This window comes from Mauremys mutica, chromosome 3 (genome assembly GCF_020497125.1).
Source record: "Mauremys mutica isolate MM-2020 ecotype Southern chromosome 3, ASM2049712v1, whole genome shotgun sequence".
NCBI classification, from domain to species: Eukaryota; Metazoa; Chordata; order Testudines; family Geoemydidae; genus Mauremys; species Mauremys mutica.
In genome coordinates this window covers 56,514,664-56,533,842 of record NC_059074.1, presented here as the reverse complement: position 1 = coordinate 56,533,842, position 19,179 = coordinate 56,514,664, and the positions used below count along the sequence as shown (strand labels likewise).

General features: G+C 44.4%; 1 protein-coding gene across 1 annotated transcript in view; it reads left to right on the top strand.

The window, feature by feature from the left end:
- Positions 1–19,179, top strand: part of COL9A1 (collagen type IX alpha 1 chain) — a 102,462-nt gene that overhangs the window by 68,505 nt on the left and 14,778 nt on the right. Inside the window, exons 29-33 of the mRNA XM_045010285.1 lie at positions 4,871–4,924; positions 5,714–5,785; positions 8,242–8,277; positions 8,384–8,428; positions 12,540–12,572. Of these exons, the coding sequence (XP_044866220.1) occupies positions 4,871–4,924; positions 5,714–5,785; positions 8,242–8,277; positions 8,384–8,428; positions 12,540–12,572 (240 nt within the window). The remainder of the gene's footprint in view (positions 1–4,870; positions 4,925–5,713; positions 5,786–8,241; positions 8,278–8,383; positions 8,429–12,539; positions 12,573–19,179) is intronic.

The following is a 19,179-nucleotide window of genomic DNA, read 5'->3' as shown; positions in this document are numbered from 1 at the left end:
TAATTTTTTTGCTGGTAGTCTCAGTTAATTCAGGCTAGAGTTGGCATGTGGGCTGGAGGGGAGGTGGAGGAGCCGTGCTACAGACAATGTCCCCAGGAAGAACCCTGTCTGGCTCAAGGCAAAACTGCACACATGCACTCAGATTTACCCCAAAGTGTGTTTATTCTTTTCTGCAATAGTAAACTCTAACAGGGCTGGGTCCTTGCCTATCCTACGAGCTGTTTTGCATTACTGGGACAGACGACTTGTCCCCTTGCATAGCCACCAATGCCCTTCTCTGCTCAGATGCACCTGAGGATCCAGCCCACAATGGATGGTGCCTTTTATCTGAGGATCTGAAAGGACACTGGGGCTAGATTGTGGCCAGCCCCTTTACACACCAGCATGGCAGCTGCATCACCCTTAGAGAGTGCACCCCTCCTCACCCCTTTTCTGGCAGCTATCACCACAGTGGTGCTAGGAAATAGCATGGACTGTGCTCCCCAACCACACTGTGGCTGTGCCCAAAGCAGGGCACAGGTGAGGGGGAAGCACCTTGCATATTCCATGCCCCCTCCCTGGCATTTGGGCACCCAAGACGGGCAACCACAATTTGGCCATTAATGCATTAATGTGTGGAAGTTCCTTTTAAAACATCAGATAAAAGGCACTATGTACTATAAGTGCTCATTCCAGCTGGCAATAGTACATGTTTTGGCATACATTTTTAGTGCAGTGCTTATAGGTTGGGCAGGAGTCATAGCTAAATCCCTGATATAACATTAAAATTTACTCCTCTGAGATGTAGGATGAAAAAAAATATTGAGAGATATACTAAATTAAGGGTACTTCTACACTTGGAGCAAGGGGTCTGATTCCCAGATCACAGAGAGATACTTGCACTAGCTCTCATTGAGCTAGGACACTAAAAATAGTAGTGTATCTGCAGTAGCAGGGGAGTAGTGGCACGGGCTTGCTGCCCTAAGTACAAACCCACCTAATCTCTGTGGGTCCATACTTTGGGCAGCTAGCCTGTACCATGCTCTACACTGCCCATGTTACCATGGCTACACTGCTATTTTTAGCACACTAGCAGGAGTGCAATTGCGCGTATGTTTATACAAGATAGGAATCACACCCCCAGCCCCAGGTATAGACGTAGCCATAATGAATGCCACTTTGCAGTGACAGTAAGCCATTGCTAATCATAGTGATGACTGGGTTTGCAAATGACTGAATCATGTGAAATAATGAGTAAAAATCAAAAGCAAAGATGATGCATCATAAAATATACATTGTTCACTTATTTTTTCAATTGTAGTTTTCATTATTTCTTACATTGCTGCCTAGTATACCACAAAATGCAGCATAATGAATGTTGTAAAAGAAACAAATACTTAGCAATTTGAGATTTCATTAAGCTTTGGCTATACAATCTTTGCTGAAAGGCGGGGAGAGGCTGCCAGTTTTTGTGTAGATTAGTGGTGCAATTTAGTGAACTGCAGATTAGCAAGGTACTACTGTAGTTCTCACAATTTTTCACTAACAAAAACATCACTGTAAAATCTATAGAAGCCCAGTAAACCACTGAAATAGAAGAATTAGCCTGAGAATAAGTTCTGTATTGCATTACAGGTGACTTGAATTCACCAACAGAACCTATCTCCTTTTAAAAAACTCCACATGGTGTGAAATCCAAACCAGCACAGAGGGCTGGTTGAAGTTTCTCCATGCAGCATAATTCCTGCATAGGGCACAAAGGGGCACTGGCTTCCATTTCATCGCATAGGCTGAAATAGCAGCTATGGAGGGGCTGCACTTCATCATCATTATTATTAATTAGTATTATTATGGTGCTGGGTGGATGGCCTGCTTGGGACTTTTTATTCTCATAACCTGTGCCAGAAGTACATTCTGCATATGAAGGTCACAATCCTGCTTCCAGTGAAGCCAATGTTAAAACTCCCACTAATTTCAGACAGGGGGGAGTGATCCCTCCACAGCTGCAAGATGTGTAATATAAAATCTATTTGCCTTATATAAGAGATAAGATAAAACTAATGTGTATAAGCATGAGAATTCTTGATGATCAGAACTGGTCATGAAGTCTTTGGCCCACATCCTCGGCCTGCCATCCAGCTGTTTTGCACTGGAGGAGTCAGGATGCTGTTGTAACAGACTATCTGGGGATTCTATGATATCAGGGCATCCCCAAGTAGCAAAATACCACCTACTTCTGGCCCTTCCACCCCTGACATGAGTGATGTGCTGGGGGCATAGCCAATGTAGACAATATTTTTATTGTCTATTCTGTTTAAAAAGTGAGCAGTGAACAGGTGACTTTTACACCTTTTATGAAGACTATTTTGTGTTCTGGTGATCTCTGGCCAACAAAATAGATCCTAGGGGATCGTTCCTGTCAGGTGTAATGTAGAACAGGTCTTGGGCTGCTTTAAATTATGCCTGGGGCTAATGTAGATCCTGGCTGGCCCTAGGACTGGGAGTTGGTGGTGGTGGAAAAGTGGCTTTGAGTTGCTGTCTTCCTGACTTTCCACTCAGGTCCAGTGTCAAGCACAGCTCATCTGGACCCAAATATATGACATTAGTATGAAATAATCTATCCAATAACAGTATCTGTGGTAGCAGAAGATGATATCTTCAATGTATTTTTTCACCATACTAGGGAAACAATAAAAAATACTAGTATTTGAGGAAAAGTTGCAAATTTAGTATTGCATGACCAGAACCTGCATGATTCAAGTCCCAATTATTTATTCTGTGTCAATGTAATTGTGTTGAAAGGATTTATTTTACTTGCATGTCATTCAGAAATGGTCCTTATGTGGTATCCAGATATAAATGGTTTTTAAACTGATCTTAGTTAAAATTAAATCTTCTTTCTTGAACCTGAAATCTAGAACAATATGTGACAATCCTGGGTAGAAGTGTAATACAGAATTCATGTGGTTAAATGTAGGATTTACAGAAAATTACTGAGTTTTTTGGGTCATAGGGTGAGGGTCAGACTGTTACTATGAATAATGCTTTCACAAACCATGCAGCAATACTTCTTAAAAAATAATGGCTTTAACAGCACAGGAACTTTGTTGAGGAAATGACTGGGAAAAAATCTTTCTAAATTCTCTGATCTCTCCAGGATACCTCATTATTTTGTGAAAATTTGAGAGTTCAGTCTTTCTAACCTTGTCTGAGAAGCCAGTCCATGCATTTATGACATATGGCGTAAAATGCATTTTTTGTGTCTCCTTTTATACACTCATGTCACAATTTCCTTTTCATTCTGAAATAGTAAATTAAATATTGTATGTCATATTGGAGTAATTAGATCCACTCTCAGCCAGATCTTTTAGAGCCACACACATCAGATTAAAATCACTAGTCTTTATAACTGATAACTGTCACTGCTAAATAAAGAATGTTGTCTCGTTACATGCTATATCATGATTTGATAGCAAGTATTATCCCTAAATTGTATACGGTATGAATTTCAAAAGTCCCCAAAGACCAGATTTTTAAAGGTTTTCAGGTGTTGTGACACTGATCAGTGCAATGGCTAACAGATTTAGGAGCCTAATTCTCATCTTCTAAAGGGATTTAGGCACTTAGGACAATCACTGGAATTTAGGCTCCCAAAGGTCTAAATGCCTCTAGAAAGTGAGATTTAGGTTCTTAAATCAGTTGAGCCTTGCAACACTGAGCACTGCAATGCCTGAATACCTTTAAAAATTTCAGCCTATGTGATTTAGGTGCCTAAGTCCTATTGACTTTCAATGAGACAGACTCCTAAGGGCCAGATTTTTAAAGGTATTTAGGTGCCTAAAGATGAAGGTAGGCACTTAGTGGTATGTTCAAAAACACCTAGGTGCCTAACTCCCATTGAAATATCTTTGAAAATCTGTCCCAAATTCCTTTTGAAAATGGGACTTAGGCACTTTTGAAAATTTTTTCAAATTTTGAAATTCACCCATAGCATATATTTTAAAGAGATAGTGCTGGTATTAATATATGGATATGATGTCTAATATATATATATATAATTTAAATTTTAATATGTACACATATCATGAGGTTAAAGCATAATTAAAGATGTATACTTGTCCTGACATCCATGACAAAACCCTCAAGTTTTAGGGTTTTTTCCCCCCCAAAAAAATTCATGGTCTTTGTTACCTCATTGAGTCTGCTGCTGACCAGAACTCTCCCATGAAATTTTCACATTTGGCTCTGGATGTGTCCACTGTAAGAGAGTATGAGACTTTAGGCTAATAGTTAAAAGCCAGATTATGATATTCAAACTCACACTGGGCCTCATGACCACACTTATGCATGCATGTAAGTCCCATTGATGAGACTTAAAAGCACATGCCTAAAGTTAAGCATGTGCTTAAGTGCTGTCTTGGACAGGGATAGACTTAATGAAGTGATCAAGTGCTTTCCTGAAGTTGGCTAGTGATGAGCGGCTACTCACTGGAGTAGTCCCATGGAGAGGATCACTTCTGTGAGTAATGTCTAACTGGTGTGAGTTAGGGGTTCACAGACTGTCCCTAAATATTATTAAATAATTGTAAAAATTGTAATTGTAAAATAGAGGTTGTTTGTCTGTATTGGGAAATTATGAGAAAAGTCCAGGAATGTAATGTTAACATAGTGTATGCCATGACAGACATATAGTGATTGTTAAACTACTTTTAAGAACTTTTTAGTTTTATGACTCTTGCATTTGTTTTCATTAATATACATGAGCCTTAAATTAGAGCCCACTGATAAACAGTAATTGAATCAAGATTGAGGGGGGAAAAGGTCATTCATTTACAATTAATGAGAAAATAAATATTCAAGGTTGTAACAATGCCCTTCTGTTTCTTTAAAGGGTAGCAGAGGTGAGCCAGGTCCTGCCGGGCCTCCAGGTCCACCAGGGAAACTGGTAAGCAGCATATTTCAGTTCCCATCAGCTTATATTTATTTTCCAGGAACTTATGGCATCAGAAGGAATCCTCACTCCCCTATTCATTTACACAGGGAGTCAAGGGAGTATGATGAAAAGGATGATTGATAAGCTTCCTTTTCAATACGCTGTGTCTGTAATAAAAATCAGTGTTCAAATTTTAAAGCATATGAAAATGTGTTGAGAATGTATTGTGGTTATGAGAGGTGGCAAGATAGAAAAAGTGTAAAGCTTTTTTTGTTTTGTGTGAAGCCAAAGCTGTAAGATTGTGTGTGCGCTATGCATTTTCAAGAAGCAGGAGTAGTGAAAGACCAGCTTTCTGCTAGCAGCTACCTAGAACTAATGAATGGGACAGATCATGAATGCCCTCTTGTACTACCACTCAAATAATATTTACACAGTACTAGTTAGAAGCACAGTTGGCGAGGTCTGAGCTGAAAGAGCCTGCTGTTAAGGAGGAATGTACAAGCCATGGGGGATAAATGACAGGAATTTTTTTGTTAAGAACTAAACTATTTAGCACTAGGGCTGGAGGGGAAAGTCCAATAAGTGCTGCTATTTGTGTTCGTCAATAATAAGTTCCTCAAAAGTACTGTTTAGATGGGCAAGATTCTGCAATCTCCACTCACACAGACTATGCCCCGACTGGGACTAAAATCCTACTCAATGTGTGTAAGGGGCCCAGAAACTGGACCTTGGTTATAGTTATCCATTGGTTCTATCCAGAAACAATACTAGGAAGTTTCCATCCTTGGTTTGTTTTCACAGGGTCCTGAAGGGGACCTAGGACTACCGGGACTGCCAGGTCCTTCAGGCCTGCCTGGCACCAAAGGTGACAGGGTAAGAAATGCGCTCAAATGCACCATAAAGAATGGCAACATGTAGAATACAATGATTTTAACATCACTCCTTCATTGTTATGATTATTAATTTCTCAGAGTTTCTTGTTTCACAGCAAAATCAATTATAACTTCATAGAAGTTGGGTGCTCTAAATGTCCGATGGCTAATTAAGGCTCATAAGAATCTACCAAAAAAATCCACCCTGTAAATAAATAAGGTTACAGATAAAATTTTCAGAAGTGTCTCAGTCCCTTTGAAAATCACTGATCTAGGCACTCTTGAAAATGGGAAGTCACTGAAAATGTTACCCTACTTCAGTATCTGCTATGTTTCTGTACTCTGTATATACTATAGAAATATAGTGACTGCTGAAACTCCTGAGGCTATCTATGCACATTCACAAGATACAAGTATCTCAAACAGTATTTTGTAGGGAAAAATTGGGCCCCTGAGAAGCCTCAGAATTCCTACTCACTTGCTGGATTATACAAAAGATATGCTTTTCCTCCAGTCGCTCAGGAAGGACATGGAGAGTCCACATTGGTGATGTAGAGAGGCTAGGCGTGGGTTGTGGTTGTGGTTTATGCCCCCTTACTCCTATGCTTGCCCACAGAAGGCTTAATAACAGTTTTTTAAATTACTTATCTAGGTAAACTGGCAAATTTTTAAGGGCCACCTTGAACATTTGTCCTCTCTGTATTGCCATCAAGTTAGTATATTTCTGTGTGGTTTTTCAGAATGTTGACTTCAGGTACACACACTCCTAGCCAGCTGTCAATGCTGCCAGATAGGAATCTGCAAACTCCTCTTTTTAGTATCAAAGAGTCTTTCATAGTTTCTGAGGGTACATCCAGGTAACTTCCATTTATGTAAGTGATTTCTGAGAGTATTTCTACATTTGTTGTGTTTTTTTAAGCATAGGGCCAACTTCATTCCCAGTGTAACTCCCTTAAAATAAATGGAGTTATGCTAGGAATTAATTCAGCTCATTGTTTATTTTTATTTTTCCTATTTTGAGAGACAGCCCTATATATAAAACCATATTTTTAGTCTATTTCCTTTTTCATCCCATAGAGGCCATGCCTTCCACTGAGCCTTCCCACCCTGCTCGTCCAGAAGATTTGGAAATGGCTACCTCTGGAGCCAGTCTCAGGCTTAGACAATGGGGTCACTCCAGACTGATGCAAAGTCATCAGTGTCTCCCTCCTCCCTTCCTGGGGACTGGATGTGCTTTGCATGCAATGTATCCAGCCTTACTTGAATGAAAAACCCAGTGGTATGTGCATTAAGAGCTGATGTACAGAGCAACCACAAGAAGCCATTTGCAATGCATGACAATTCATTTTAACAATCCTTCCAAACCCAGGAATTAGGCCACATATTCTTCATCACCATCCACTGGGACCTGTTCTATTTACCTGTATACAAATATAGAGGACTCCTGTAACTGCATGGTAGCACTTTGGTGGATCTTTCATATTTATGTGGGGAAGTGGGGGGAAGCAATGCCAGCTCTCATGTCTCACACTATTTCTGATTCACCATATTTTGGTCTGGTTATTTATGGCTTTTCTGTGGCCTGTCTTTGAGTGGCAGTTAAAGTCCTTTGTGATGATGGCATTGGTCTTATGAATATCTTTCCACTATGAATTGGACAGAGATAATCAATATAGGGCCTGATCCGAAGCTTAGAGGAGTATTTCCAATGATTTTACAGAGACCTTAATGAACAGCCATTACATCATAGTCACTTTTGGTCACTACCCTCCCGCTTTGAATTTGAACTGGAGTGAAATGCTCTGTTTGGCTATTAGCCAGGATGGGCAGGAATGGTGTCCCTACCTTCTGTTTGCCAGAAGTTGGGAATGAGCGACGGGGGATGCTGGGCTAGATGTACCTTTGGTCTGACCCAGTAGGGCCATTCTTATGTTCCTATGGCCAAATGCTTGAACTTTCTATTCCCCAAGTATAAACATTCTGAACAAGTGTGTCTAGAGATGGACAAAGGAGATTGGAAAACTTCAGAGTGAGCCCTATGTGACATTTGATCTAACTGGATATAAAGATTTACTAGTGCCTTCCCTCCTCTCTCTGTCCTTATCACTATCCTTTCCCATAGGAAACATCAGAAGAACAGAGGACTCAGATCTAATCTTTGCCTCTGAGTGAATCTGATTTATAAGTACACCAAAAAAGCTCCTGAACTGGTTGTTCTACAGTGTTGTTGCAATAATATAACATGAATCGAGACCCAAATATCTCTAGGAATACTTATGATAAAATACATTTTAAAATGGAAGAAGGAAGAAAAAGCTGCTTTCAGATCCAAATATTCCAGAAATGCTGGTTCAAGATAACAGCCTCTTAGTTCTGACCAGAGTGAAATATAAAATCCCTCTTTACATTCAGTGATTTCTAAGTTCTAAAATATTGTGTTTTTTATTTTACATTTAGGGATTGGTTGGTGAGCCAGGGCCTAAAGGTGAACAAGTAAGTCTTCTAATACTAATCATGATATCAATCACTGTACTCTCTAGAATCATCTAAATTTTAAGGAGCGTAAGACTCTTACAGCATGTGTCTTGTTTTGATACAGGGTCCTGCTGGAGGAGAAGGAGAACCAGGAGAAAGGGGTGACCTGGTAAGACATTATTTTCACTTAATCTGTTTTAAGATGTTCTTTATGTGAATGATACTAATTTTTTTGTTTTATCTGTTGAAGAAACTTTTCCAACATGATTTTTTCCCATTAGAAACCAAATCTCAGTGTTATCATACAATTTTATCACTGCAAAAGTAGAGTGGATGTATTGGTTACACTGCAGAGTTTTGCAGTGTCCTTTGGGACCTGCTGCACCAGTGTCTCAGTTTTGAAATCCCCTGGCTCCTCTGAAACATTAAAAGCCTTGTTTTTGTTTTTAAAACTATATGTAAAAAAGGAAACATCAACACACTTGTCCATCAGGTCCAATAAGCTGCTTCTGGCAATGGCCAATACCTGATGCTTCAAAGGAAGATATATCCTTCTTCTACTTGTAAAACAATATACTAACCAATTGTATAATGCAGTAGTCTGGACAAGAAAATTCATTCCTCACTCCTGCAACAATCAGCTTACTTCCTAATGTATGACATTTGATTACCCTTATGTCAGCAATTAAAAGTTTTTAAAATTGCAATAGGGACTCCAGGGGATTTGCTCTTCAGCAAGTGTGGTTCCTGTGAAGCAAAATTTTGAGTCTGCTACTAGTGAGTCAGTTTCTGAAGTGATGACATGGCGTGTTCTGTACGAAACACAAAAATATGACCATAGGGACATTTATTTGTAAAAACAGTTACTACATAGTAAATGCCCATTCCCCGCCCTGGGAAACCTGCTACTCCGCTACAGGCTATTGAAGATTGGGAGAGCAACCACTGTCAGGCAGGGCTGGATTAACTCTCCTGTGGGGTCCGGGGCTATTAGATTTTGGGGGGCCCCAATATACAAGTCTTTCCCCTAATTTAAAACAAACTGATCACAATTATGGCATCGAGGCTATTAACACTACACTAAACTTGCCTTTTAATTAACATAAAGCCATTCTGTGGTTACATTTCAATTTTAAAACATATAGAATATAGTTAAGTTAATTCAAAATGGCCTGCTTCTTACCCTGGAACAGCTGTTCTATTAGTTTCTTTCTGGGAGGGAGTTTGGCTGCAGGAGGGGGCTCCAGGCTGGGGCAGGGTGTTGGGGTGCAGGAGAGGGTCAGGGGTACGGGCTCTGGAAGGGAATTTGGTGCAGAAGGGGATTCTGACCTGGGGCAGGAGGGTGGGGTGCAGGAGGGGGTGCAAGGTCCAGGCTCCAGCTGGGAGGTGCTTACCACAGGCAGCCCCCTGCCGGTGGCGCAGCAGGGCTCAAGCAGGCTGCCTGCCTGCATGCTGTGGCCCCACACCACTTGTGGAAGCAGCCAGCTGCTGGCACATCTCTGCGTGCCCTCGAGGGGAGGGGGAAAGTGTCTCCATGTGCTGCCTGTGCCCACAAGTGCCGCCCTCGCAGCTCCCATTGGGAGCTGTGGGGACAGTGCTGGGGGCAAGGGCAGCACGTGGAGCGAACTCACCCTGCCCCCCCACCAGGGGCCACAGAGACGTGCCAGCAGCTAGCGTGCCAGGAGCGGCACGGGGCCATGGCATGCAGGCAGCCTGCCTGAGCCCTGCTGCACCAAGGCCCCCTTTTGCCCAGGGCCCTGGGCTGCAGCCCTTAAAGCCCCTGCACTAATCCAGTCCTGCTTTCAGGGAAATATCTCCATTGGTATTATGATAAAATGCATCTACACATCATTATGGTAGTAATTTGAGCTCAGTGTAGGACAGCAATTTTATTTCACAGAGGATTTTGAGATTTCCAAATCTGGTTCTGTTATGATTTGGAACAGAAACCATAAATTTCAAAATTCCTCATGAAATGGAATTACCGTTCTCTGCCCAGCTCTACTGAGAACCCGGGTTATGGGACAGTCCTCCTGGCAGGCTGCTGGGGATGCTGGAAGCCCTGGAAGCTCTGACTCGTAGGATATATTTACTCTGGAGCTGGAGGTGTAATTTTCAGCTTGGGTAGACATACCTATGCTAGCTTTGATGAAGTTAGAGCACTAAAAATAGCCGTATAGCCACAGCTGCACATGAGGCAGAATGGACTCGCCATCCCTCTCTGAAACCCTAGGTCAGTGGTGGGCAATCTGTGGCCCATCAGGGTAATCTGCTGCCGGGCCGTGAGACAGTTTGTTTACATTGACTGTCCACAGGCATGGCTGCCTGTATCTCCCAGTGGCTGCGGTTAGCCGTTCCCAGCCAATGGGAGCTGCGGGAAGTGGCACGGGCAGCAGGGACCTGCTGTCCACTGCTTCCCGCAGCTCCCATTGGCCGGGAATGGTGAACCACGGCCACTGGGAGCTGCGAGTGGCCGTGCCTGCGGACAGTCAATGTAAACACTGTCTTGCGGCCTGCCAGCGGATTACCCTGACGAGCTGTGTGCGGCCTGTGGGCTGCAGGTTGCCCACCATGGCTCTAGGTACATACTCAGGGCAGGTAGCTTATCTCTCTGTCCGTTCAGCCACAGCCACATTGCTATTTTTAGCATGCTAGCTCAATCAAAGCTAGCACAGCTATGTCTACCCAACCTGGAAATTATACCTCCAGCTCCAGTGTAGACATACCTTCAGGCAGCCCACCAGGCAACCTACCCCAGAGCTGGGGAGCCTGGGCTGCTGAGGCTGGGAGCTTGGTGACCCTGGTCTTCCAGGGCTTCCAGGCTTTTGGTTCCCCATCAGCTAGTCAGGCTGCCACCAGTAAGCTGGGCAGGCAAGATGGCAGGAAAACAGGCAGGTTTTGAAACCTGCCTGGCTTCTGGGGGAATTTTGTTGAAACTGACGTGGTCCTGCAGAACATTCTGATTTCAGCAAATCAGAAAATTCTGATTAAAAAAGAGTTTCAGCAGTTTTTCTGCCCAACTCTAATTATTATAGACCGGAGTGGGGAAACTGTTTTAATCCGGCCCTCGAGCTCCCACTGGGGAGCAGGGTCTGGGGCTTGCCCTGCTCCAGTGCTTAGCCGGGGAGCAGGGTTGGGGGCTGCTCCCACAGCTCCCAGAAGCAACGTCATGGCCCCACTTCAGCGCTCCAGCCAGGGAGCAGGGTCGGGGGCTGCTCCACTTGGCTCCTGGAAGCAGTGGCATGTCCCCCCCGGCTCCGACACGTAGGGGCAGCCAGAAGCCTCCACTCTGCATGCTGCCCATGCCCCAAACACCACCCATGCAGCTCCCATTGGCTGGGAACCACAGCCAATGGGAGCTGCAGGGGCGGTGCCTGCAGATGGGGCAGTGTGCAAAGCCACCTGGCCGTGCCTCTGAGTAGGAGCTGGAGAAGGTACATGCCGCTGCTTCCGGGGGCCACTTGAGGTAAGTGCCACCTGGAGCCTGCATCCCTGAGCCTCTCCCCACGCTCCAACCCCCTGCCCCAGCCCCACCCCAGAGCCCGCACTCCCAGCTGGAGCCTGCACCCTTTCCCACACCTAACTGCCTATCCCAGCCCTGATCCCCCTCCTGCCCTCTGAACGCCTCGGTCTGAGCCCAGAGAACCCTCCTACACCCCAAACTCCTCATCCCAGAGCCTGCACCCAGCCAGAGCCCTCACCACCACCCCCGCATCCCACTCCACCACCCCAGCCCGGATCCCTGTCCCACACCCTCATCTCCTCATTTCTGGCCCCACCCAGAGCCCACTCCCCCAACCAGAGCCCTCACCCCCTCCCACACCCCAACCTCAATTTTGTGTGCATTCATGGCTCGCCATACAATTTCTATTCCCAGATGTGGTCCTTGGGCCAAAAAGTTTGCCCATTCCTGTTATAGACTATTACTCAACAATGGGATGTTAGGGGGCTTTCCCTGTTTATAATATATATTTTGAAACATATATTATCAATAAACAAACATATTTGATAATATGATACAAAAATCACTTTTTTGAAATTGCAATACTAATGGAAAAACTGAAATCTGTTTTTTTCACAAATAAATGTATCAATACAAATTACTTTCAATCCTTTTGGTTGATTTTGGTTGGTTGTCATTTTGTGTACTTCAGCAAATTCCTTAGCTCTTAATGGAACAATCATTTTTTAAACATTGAGGAAAACATATCAAGTACACTGCATTTGTAATTGAATATGAATATCCTGTTCTGACATAATTTGTCTTATTTTTTGTTTAGGGTGATATGGGATTGCTGGGCCCAAAGGGATCAGTAAGTATGATGAACTACACTGTTATAGAAAATCAAAGGTATAATAAATCCTGTGGATCGTTTTCTGGTTTAGGAAACAGAGCACAAATATTTAGCTCTTCAAAAACTGCCGTGTAAGCAAATGAAATCCCACACTCATTTTTTGTTTTTAAAATTCTGGATGACTCTAATATGCAGACTAACTTTGAATAGAAATTCTCATCTTGCAAATTAAACCCTGTAAAAGAACACGGTAGTTTTATTTGTATATTAGGATATGACTGGTGGCTATGTCAGTTTGGAGAGTGAGTGATATTGTATAAAAGCACTGGCAACACAGTGTCCTGCAGACAGTATATAGTCTTTCTTCTATGACAGTTCTGGCTTTGGGTTATAATGTCTTTAAAAACAAAATTATTTCTGGTACCAATCCCATGTACTACATTATCCTGAAATTAAAGATAGTGGGCTGACGGGGAAGCCTAGCAGAAGCACCTTATGTACCATAGAGGAAAAAGAATAGGAGATTTCATCTTGATCCTTCATTTTTGGATCATCCAAGGTTGGGAGTATTACTGTAGCTGAGGGTTTGGTCTGTGACAATAACTGTTCTTACCATGAGAAACTGAGGATGGATGCTACAAAGAAAAGCTCTTCCAGAATTCTCAATGGAAGGTGGAATCATGGGTCTGAGAAAGCCTTCTAGCAAGCAATAGAAGTTGTACACTACTGATCAGGAGCTTTAATGGAATAAATGAAACATGAGATCTTCCAAGGCAGTGGGTCTCAAACTATTGTATGGGTGATCCCTTTCAGAGAGCAAGCCTCTGAGTGCGACCCCCCCCTTATAAATGAAAAACACTTGTTTATATATTTAACACCATTATAAATGCTGGAGGCAAAGTGGGGTTTGGGGTGGAGGCCAGGGTCGCCCGGGGGGGGGGGGGCGCGGGTGGCGGCAAGTGGGGCAATTTTCCCCAGGCCCCGCAAGTCCTGGCCCGGCGGCGGTCCGGGTCTTTGGCGGCATTTCAGCGGCAGGGGGCCCTTCAGTGCTGCCGAAGATGTGGAGCGACTGAAGGGCCCCTGCTGCCGAAATGCCGCCGAAGATCCGGACCGCTGCCGGGTGAGTACAAGCACCACAGCTCCCCCGCTTTGCCTCAGGCCCCCGGAATCCTCTGGGCGGCCCTGATGGAGGCTGACAGCTCGTGACCCCCCCATGTAATAACTTCATGACCCCCTGAGGGGTTCGGACCCCCAGTTTGAGAACCCCTGTTCTAAGGACTGCTGCCTAAAATCACACTGTTCCCTTACTGTGGCCCTAGACTGATCATCTTGGTGAGTGGTCCCGCAATGGAGGGTATGGCTACACTTGAGAGTTGCAGCGCTGGGAGTTACAGCGCTGGTCATCCAGCTGTGTAGGGAAAGCGCTGGTGTGTGGCCACACTCACAGCTACCAGCGCTGCAGTGTGGCCACATTTGCAGCATTGGCAGCGCTGTTGGGAGTGATGCATTATGGGCAGCTATCCCAGCGTTCAAGTGGCAGCAACGTGCTTTTCAAAAAAAGGGGGGTGGGGTGCAGTGTGACAGGGACCGGGGGAGAGAGAGAGAGTGGATTTTTGAAGCCGACACTGTGTATCAGCTCCCTGCCTTGCAAAATCAGAAAATTTTCCCGACCCCTTACTCTTAACTGCAAACAGCCTGCAGACCAGATAAGCAGCTGCTCCAACGGACTCCCTTTCTCCGCCCCACCCCCGCTGTTTCTCTCGTCAAGCAAACACTCGGATCCCCCTGCCTGCCTCATTCACAGCAAGGTAGTGGGTTTATCTCATTTGATTGTTCAGTCAGTTACAGATTGATCACGGCAAACAGGAGTTTTGTTTGTTTTTTAGATAAGCAGCTCCCGGAGCCCCGAGTTCACAACAAAACAAAGAGAGGCAGCATAACAAAACAAAGGGAGTAATTTAGTTAAAAGCATTCTGGGATATCTCCTAATACCCTGGAGGCCAATAACAGTGCTGGTGTGTGGCCACACTTTACGAGCAGCGCTGTAGCACCAGCGCTGCAATCCTTATACCCCAAGCAGACCCAGGTGTACGGCCAGCGCTGCAGCCAGGGAGTTGCAGCGCTGGATGTGCCCTGCAGGTATGGACAGTTACTAATTACAGCGCTGGAAAGCCTCCACCAGCACTGCAAATCTCAAGTGTAGCCATACAGGGAGAGATAAACTTGGCAATTGGTCAGATACAGTGACAAAGAGAGACTGGGGCAATGCAGAGTCTTCAGGATTGAGAGAGGGTTTGTAATAAACATGTTAAAGGCTACTTGCTGGATTTCCTTTGTGCAAGTCCAGTAGCCTTTAAGATAGCTCCATCTTGTGGGTTTAACAGAGATCACATACGGGTAATTTACCACATTTGTCGGTATCCCCTTGAGTTGGGAAGTTCCCTGTTTTTGATAGATTTGTGGATGCCTAAAGTGCTTAGGTATTTATTTATTTATTATTTTTATTGTAGGAGCACCCAGAGGCCCCAGTCAGGTCAGGGCCTCATTGTGCTCAGTGCTTCACAAACACATGAGTGAGAGACCGTCCCTGACCTGAAGAGTTTATAGTCTAAGGCCTGCACTCCACTAAAAAGTGTTTGCCCATATTCCATATGACCATATAGATATACCGGCAACCCCCTTCCTTCCATCCTCCCCTTGGGGGAGACACAGCTTATACTGGCAAATGAGTGCTTTTGCTGGTGTAGCTTATTCCAGTTCCCCAGACTAAAGACTTTTTTTGCTGGTGCCTCTACACTAGGACCTGCTATGTTTGGGGGTGTGTGTGTGATTTTTTTCATACTCCAAACCAACATAGCTATGTTGGTAAAACTTTAAAGTGTAGACCAAGCCTAAGGCCCCTGCAACGTGTGTGCAAGTTAGAGTTCTGTGCCCAGGCTGAACCCAAATGAGGTAAACAAAATATCAACCCCCCATTCCCCGATCTTCTCACACTCTTCTGCCTGATCTCCTTGGCCCTCCGTGTGGGCTCAAGGGGCTGACTGTGTACAGCAAATTTTAGAATCAGGGTCTGAGGCCCTAATCCTGCAAACATTTACACACATGCTTAACTCTGAGCATATGAGCAGTCCAATTGATTCATGTGCATTCAGTTTAGCAAATGTGTTAGTGTTTGCAAGACTGGAGCCTGCATATTCATATGTACTTCACTACAAAAAAATCCATCAAAACTTTCCCCCAGTTCCATACTGTCAGAGAATATCACGTTCATGCAGAATTTCATATTAACTGATAGCACATACTTATGCTGTTGCAGTTGCCAGGCGATGGGTCTGCAGGGATTGGCAGCTGGAAGGCAGTCAGAAGTTCTGTCATTAGAGGAGTATTAGGCATCTGGAAAAGAGAGGGAGGTCAGACGGAGGGGGTGGGGTGAAGTCAGTTGTCTTGTTACTAGGGGTAGCTTCTGGGGCCCCTCTTCCAGTAGGATTGCGCATGGTACAAATTAGGACAGAACTTGGCCTGAAATTTGAATATGAATATACTTTTAAAAGTTGTGCATCAAAAAATGTCTTATATACATACCTAAAATGGATGCTGATTAATCTGTGTCAGTGGAATGGTTTATTATTCACCACTAAATTCAGGAATACAGAACTCTTCAGGTAAGGCTATATGTCCCATGATGGTTATGTCACCGCTGACTCCAGTAACCTATTTAAAAAGACATAGAAAGCAACTCTTCTGGTTCCTTCTCTGCCACTCTGCAAGCATCGATTGATCTAGGCCAGTGATTCTCAAACGTTTGTACTGGCGACCCCTTTCACACAGCAAGTCTCTGAGTGCGACCCCCCCCTTATAAATTAAAAACCCTTTTTTATATATTTACCACCATTATAAATGCCAGAGGCAAAGTGAGGTTTGGGGTGGAGGCTGACAGCTCGCAACTCCCCATGTAATAACCTCACGACCCCCTGAGGGGTCCCGACACCCAGTTTGAGAACCCCTGATCTAGGCTCATATATGGTTTTCTGAGACACAGAGGGTGCATCTACACTGCAGTAAATAATGCATGGCATGGCTGCGGCTGGCATAGGTCAGCTGACCTGGGCCTAAGGGGCTCCAGCCTCAGGGCAAAAAATGGCTGTATAAATCTTTGAGCTTGGGCTGGAGCCCAGGCTGAGACCCCATACATGGGAAGGTTGTGCTGGGTAGCTGGATAGGTAGCTGCTGGGGCAGCTAGAGTTAGGTAACTGCTGGTGGGTGCTTAGGAGCAGGGCCAGCTCCAGGGGTTTTGTCGCCCCAAGCAGCCAAAAACAAAACAAAACAAAAACAAAAAAAACCCCGCGATCGCAATCTGCGGCAATTCAGCGGGAGGTCCTTCGCTCCCAGCAGGAGTGAGTGACCCTCCGCCGAATTGCTGCCGAATTCCTGAAAGTGCCGCCCCGCTCCGGAGTTGCCGCCCCAAGCACCTGCTTGATAAGCTGGTGCCTGGAGCCGGCCCTGCTTAGGAGAAGTTAGCTGGGGCAACGTGGTGGGGGAGGCTGTTGCAGCTGCAGGAGGATGCAGGAGCCAGTGTTGGGTTCCTCACTTTGTCCTTGTGCTGCTACTACCTCCTCTTCTCACTGCTCCTTCCTAGCTGTGCTCAGCAGAGGGAGCAACAAGCCAGGAAGCACTTGGCTGCCTGACCAGCAGACACCACAGCAGCCCCATGTGATCAGAAGACAAAATTTCAGGAAAATGCCTACTGCCTTCCTGCAGCTCAGGTGGCTGAGATGGAAGAATGCAAGAACCTTGACAGACTTGCAAGCCAGACTTTCTTATTAAACAAATGCAGCTTTTACTTAGCTGCAAAGATGGGGATTGCAAGATCCTTGCACCTTTTCATTCAGTGAGTGTAAAGAGCTGTGGCCATTAACACTGACTGCTTAATTTCTCAAAAAGAACAGGAGTACTTGTGGCACCTTAAAGACTAACAAATTTATTTTAGCATGAGCTTTCGTGAGCTACAGCTCACTTCTTCGGATGCATAGAATGGAACACACAGACAGGAGATATTTATACATACAGAGAACATGAAAAGGTAGAAGTATGCATACTTCCACCTTTTCATGTTCTCTGTATGTATAAATATCTCCTGTCTGTGTGTTGCATTCTATGCATCCGAAGAAGTGAGCTGTAGCTCACGAAAGCTCATGCTAAAATAAATTTGTTAGCCTTTAAGGTGCCACAAGTACTCCTGTTCTTTTTGCGGATACAGACTAACGCGGCTGCTACTCTGAAACCTGCTTAATTTCTGTTTCTTTGAAAAGCTAAATGATTGCAGTAAAGCTTCTTCCTTATAGTCATGAGGCTGCAGCTTAAATGCACTTTGATTACTTTTCTTCAGCGTATCTAATATTTATTGTTATAGATTACAAAATGGGATGCTTCAATCTGCCTTAGTTTATGGCCTTTTTGGTTTGTAGGCTACTTTTAAATATTTAATATTATAGGATTTGTGCAAAGGCTTAATAAAAAAATTAGTTCTGCTTCAGGGACTCTGAATAAGTAATATAGCATTGTGGAGGTGTCAAGTGGCAGTAAAGGGCTTGTTTAACAAGTCTTTCTTTCCAATCAGTTTATGGGCTGCATTGTCAGGGGAAATAATTGTTCCCCCAGCTGAAGATGCTGAAGTCCTCAGAACACCATGTGTGCTTGATTCAGTGGCTCTGCCCTGGCACAAAGAGAACAAATCCTTGGATGATTGAATGTTCCCCTCCTAAAAAGCACATTACTTGTCTTTCTGTGCAGTGTGGCTAGTCTGGGGACCTTTCATCCTTACATGTGGGTTTCACAGGATCCTACTACAGTAGCCTGTACTCACCGAGCTGAGCTTGGCTACCACAGAAAGGGCAGTGCCAGCACAATGGTACGTTCCCCTTCCTTCCCTGACACTGCAGAGGCTCCTCCTTGGGAGTCCATGGGGTAGGAAGGGATGAGAGCTCTCTGTGGGATTTTCCTTCCTATGGAGGAATGTGGTGCCAGTTACTGCAGAGAAAGTCTGCAGTAAGTTACAATGCTTACCTCCTTTCTGCTGTTCTAGGGACAGATGCAGATGAAGGGATCTCATTGGAGGCAAGACATTGGGGGAAACAAGTGACAATGTGAAGGCCTAATGTCTCCATACACAAGCCCCTTGTCTCTGAAGATCCACCCCTGATCTGTGAAGGAAGAATCAGAAAAAAATTATAGGAGAGTTTAAACACAAGAAATAAAATCCTAATCCTATTGGGGTCAAAAGGAGTTTTGCCATTGACTTCAATGGGGCCAGGATTTCACCCATAGAGTTTCAACTTCCCTATGCAGGTTCACCCTGCACAGAGGAGCATCCAGCTCTTAAAATAATGTGGGCTGATACATATAATAGAAAGTTTTATAATCCACTAACCAACCCTTCATTTATTTCAGATTTTAGTGCATCCCTTCCCTCATGCTATTCCCTTTGTAACAGAAAGGATATTTTTCTTTAAAAAAAGCAGAGTCAAACAATAGCCAACAGAATTTGACAGAGGTGACCTCATCTTTCATAGTAAGCAATGTGAAAGCGTAGGCATTGCACACAGCATATCTGGTACTGCAGAAACAT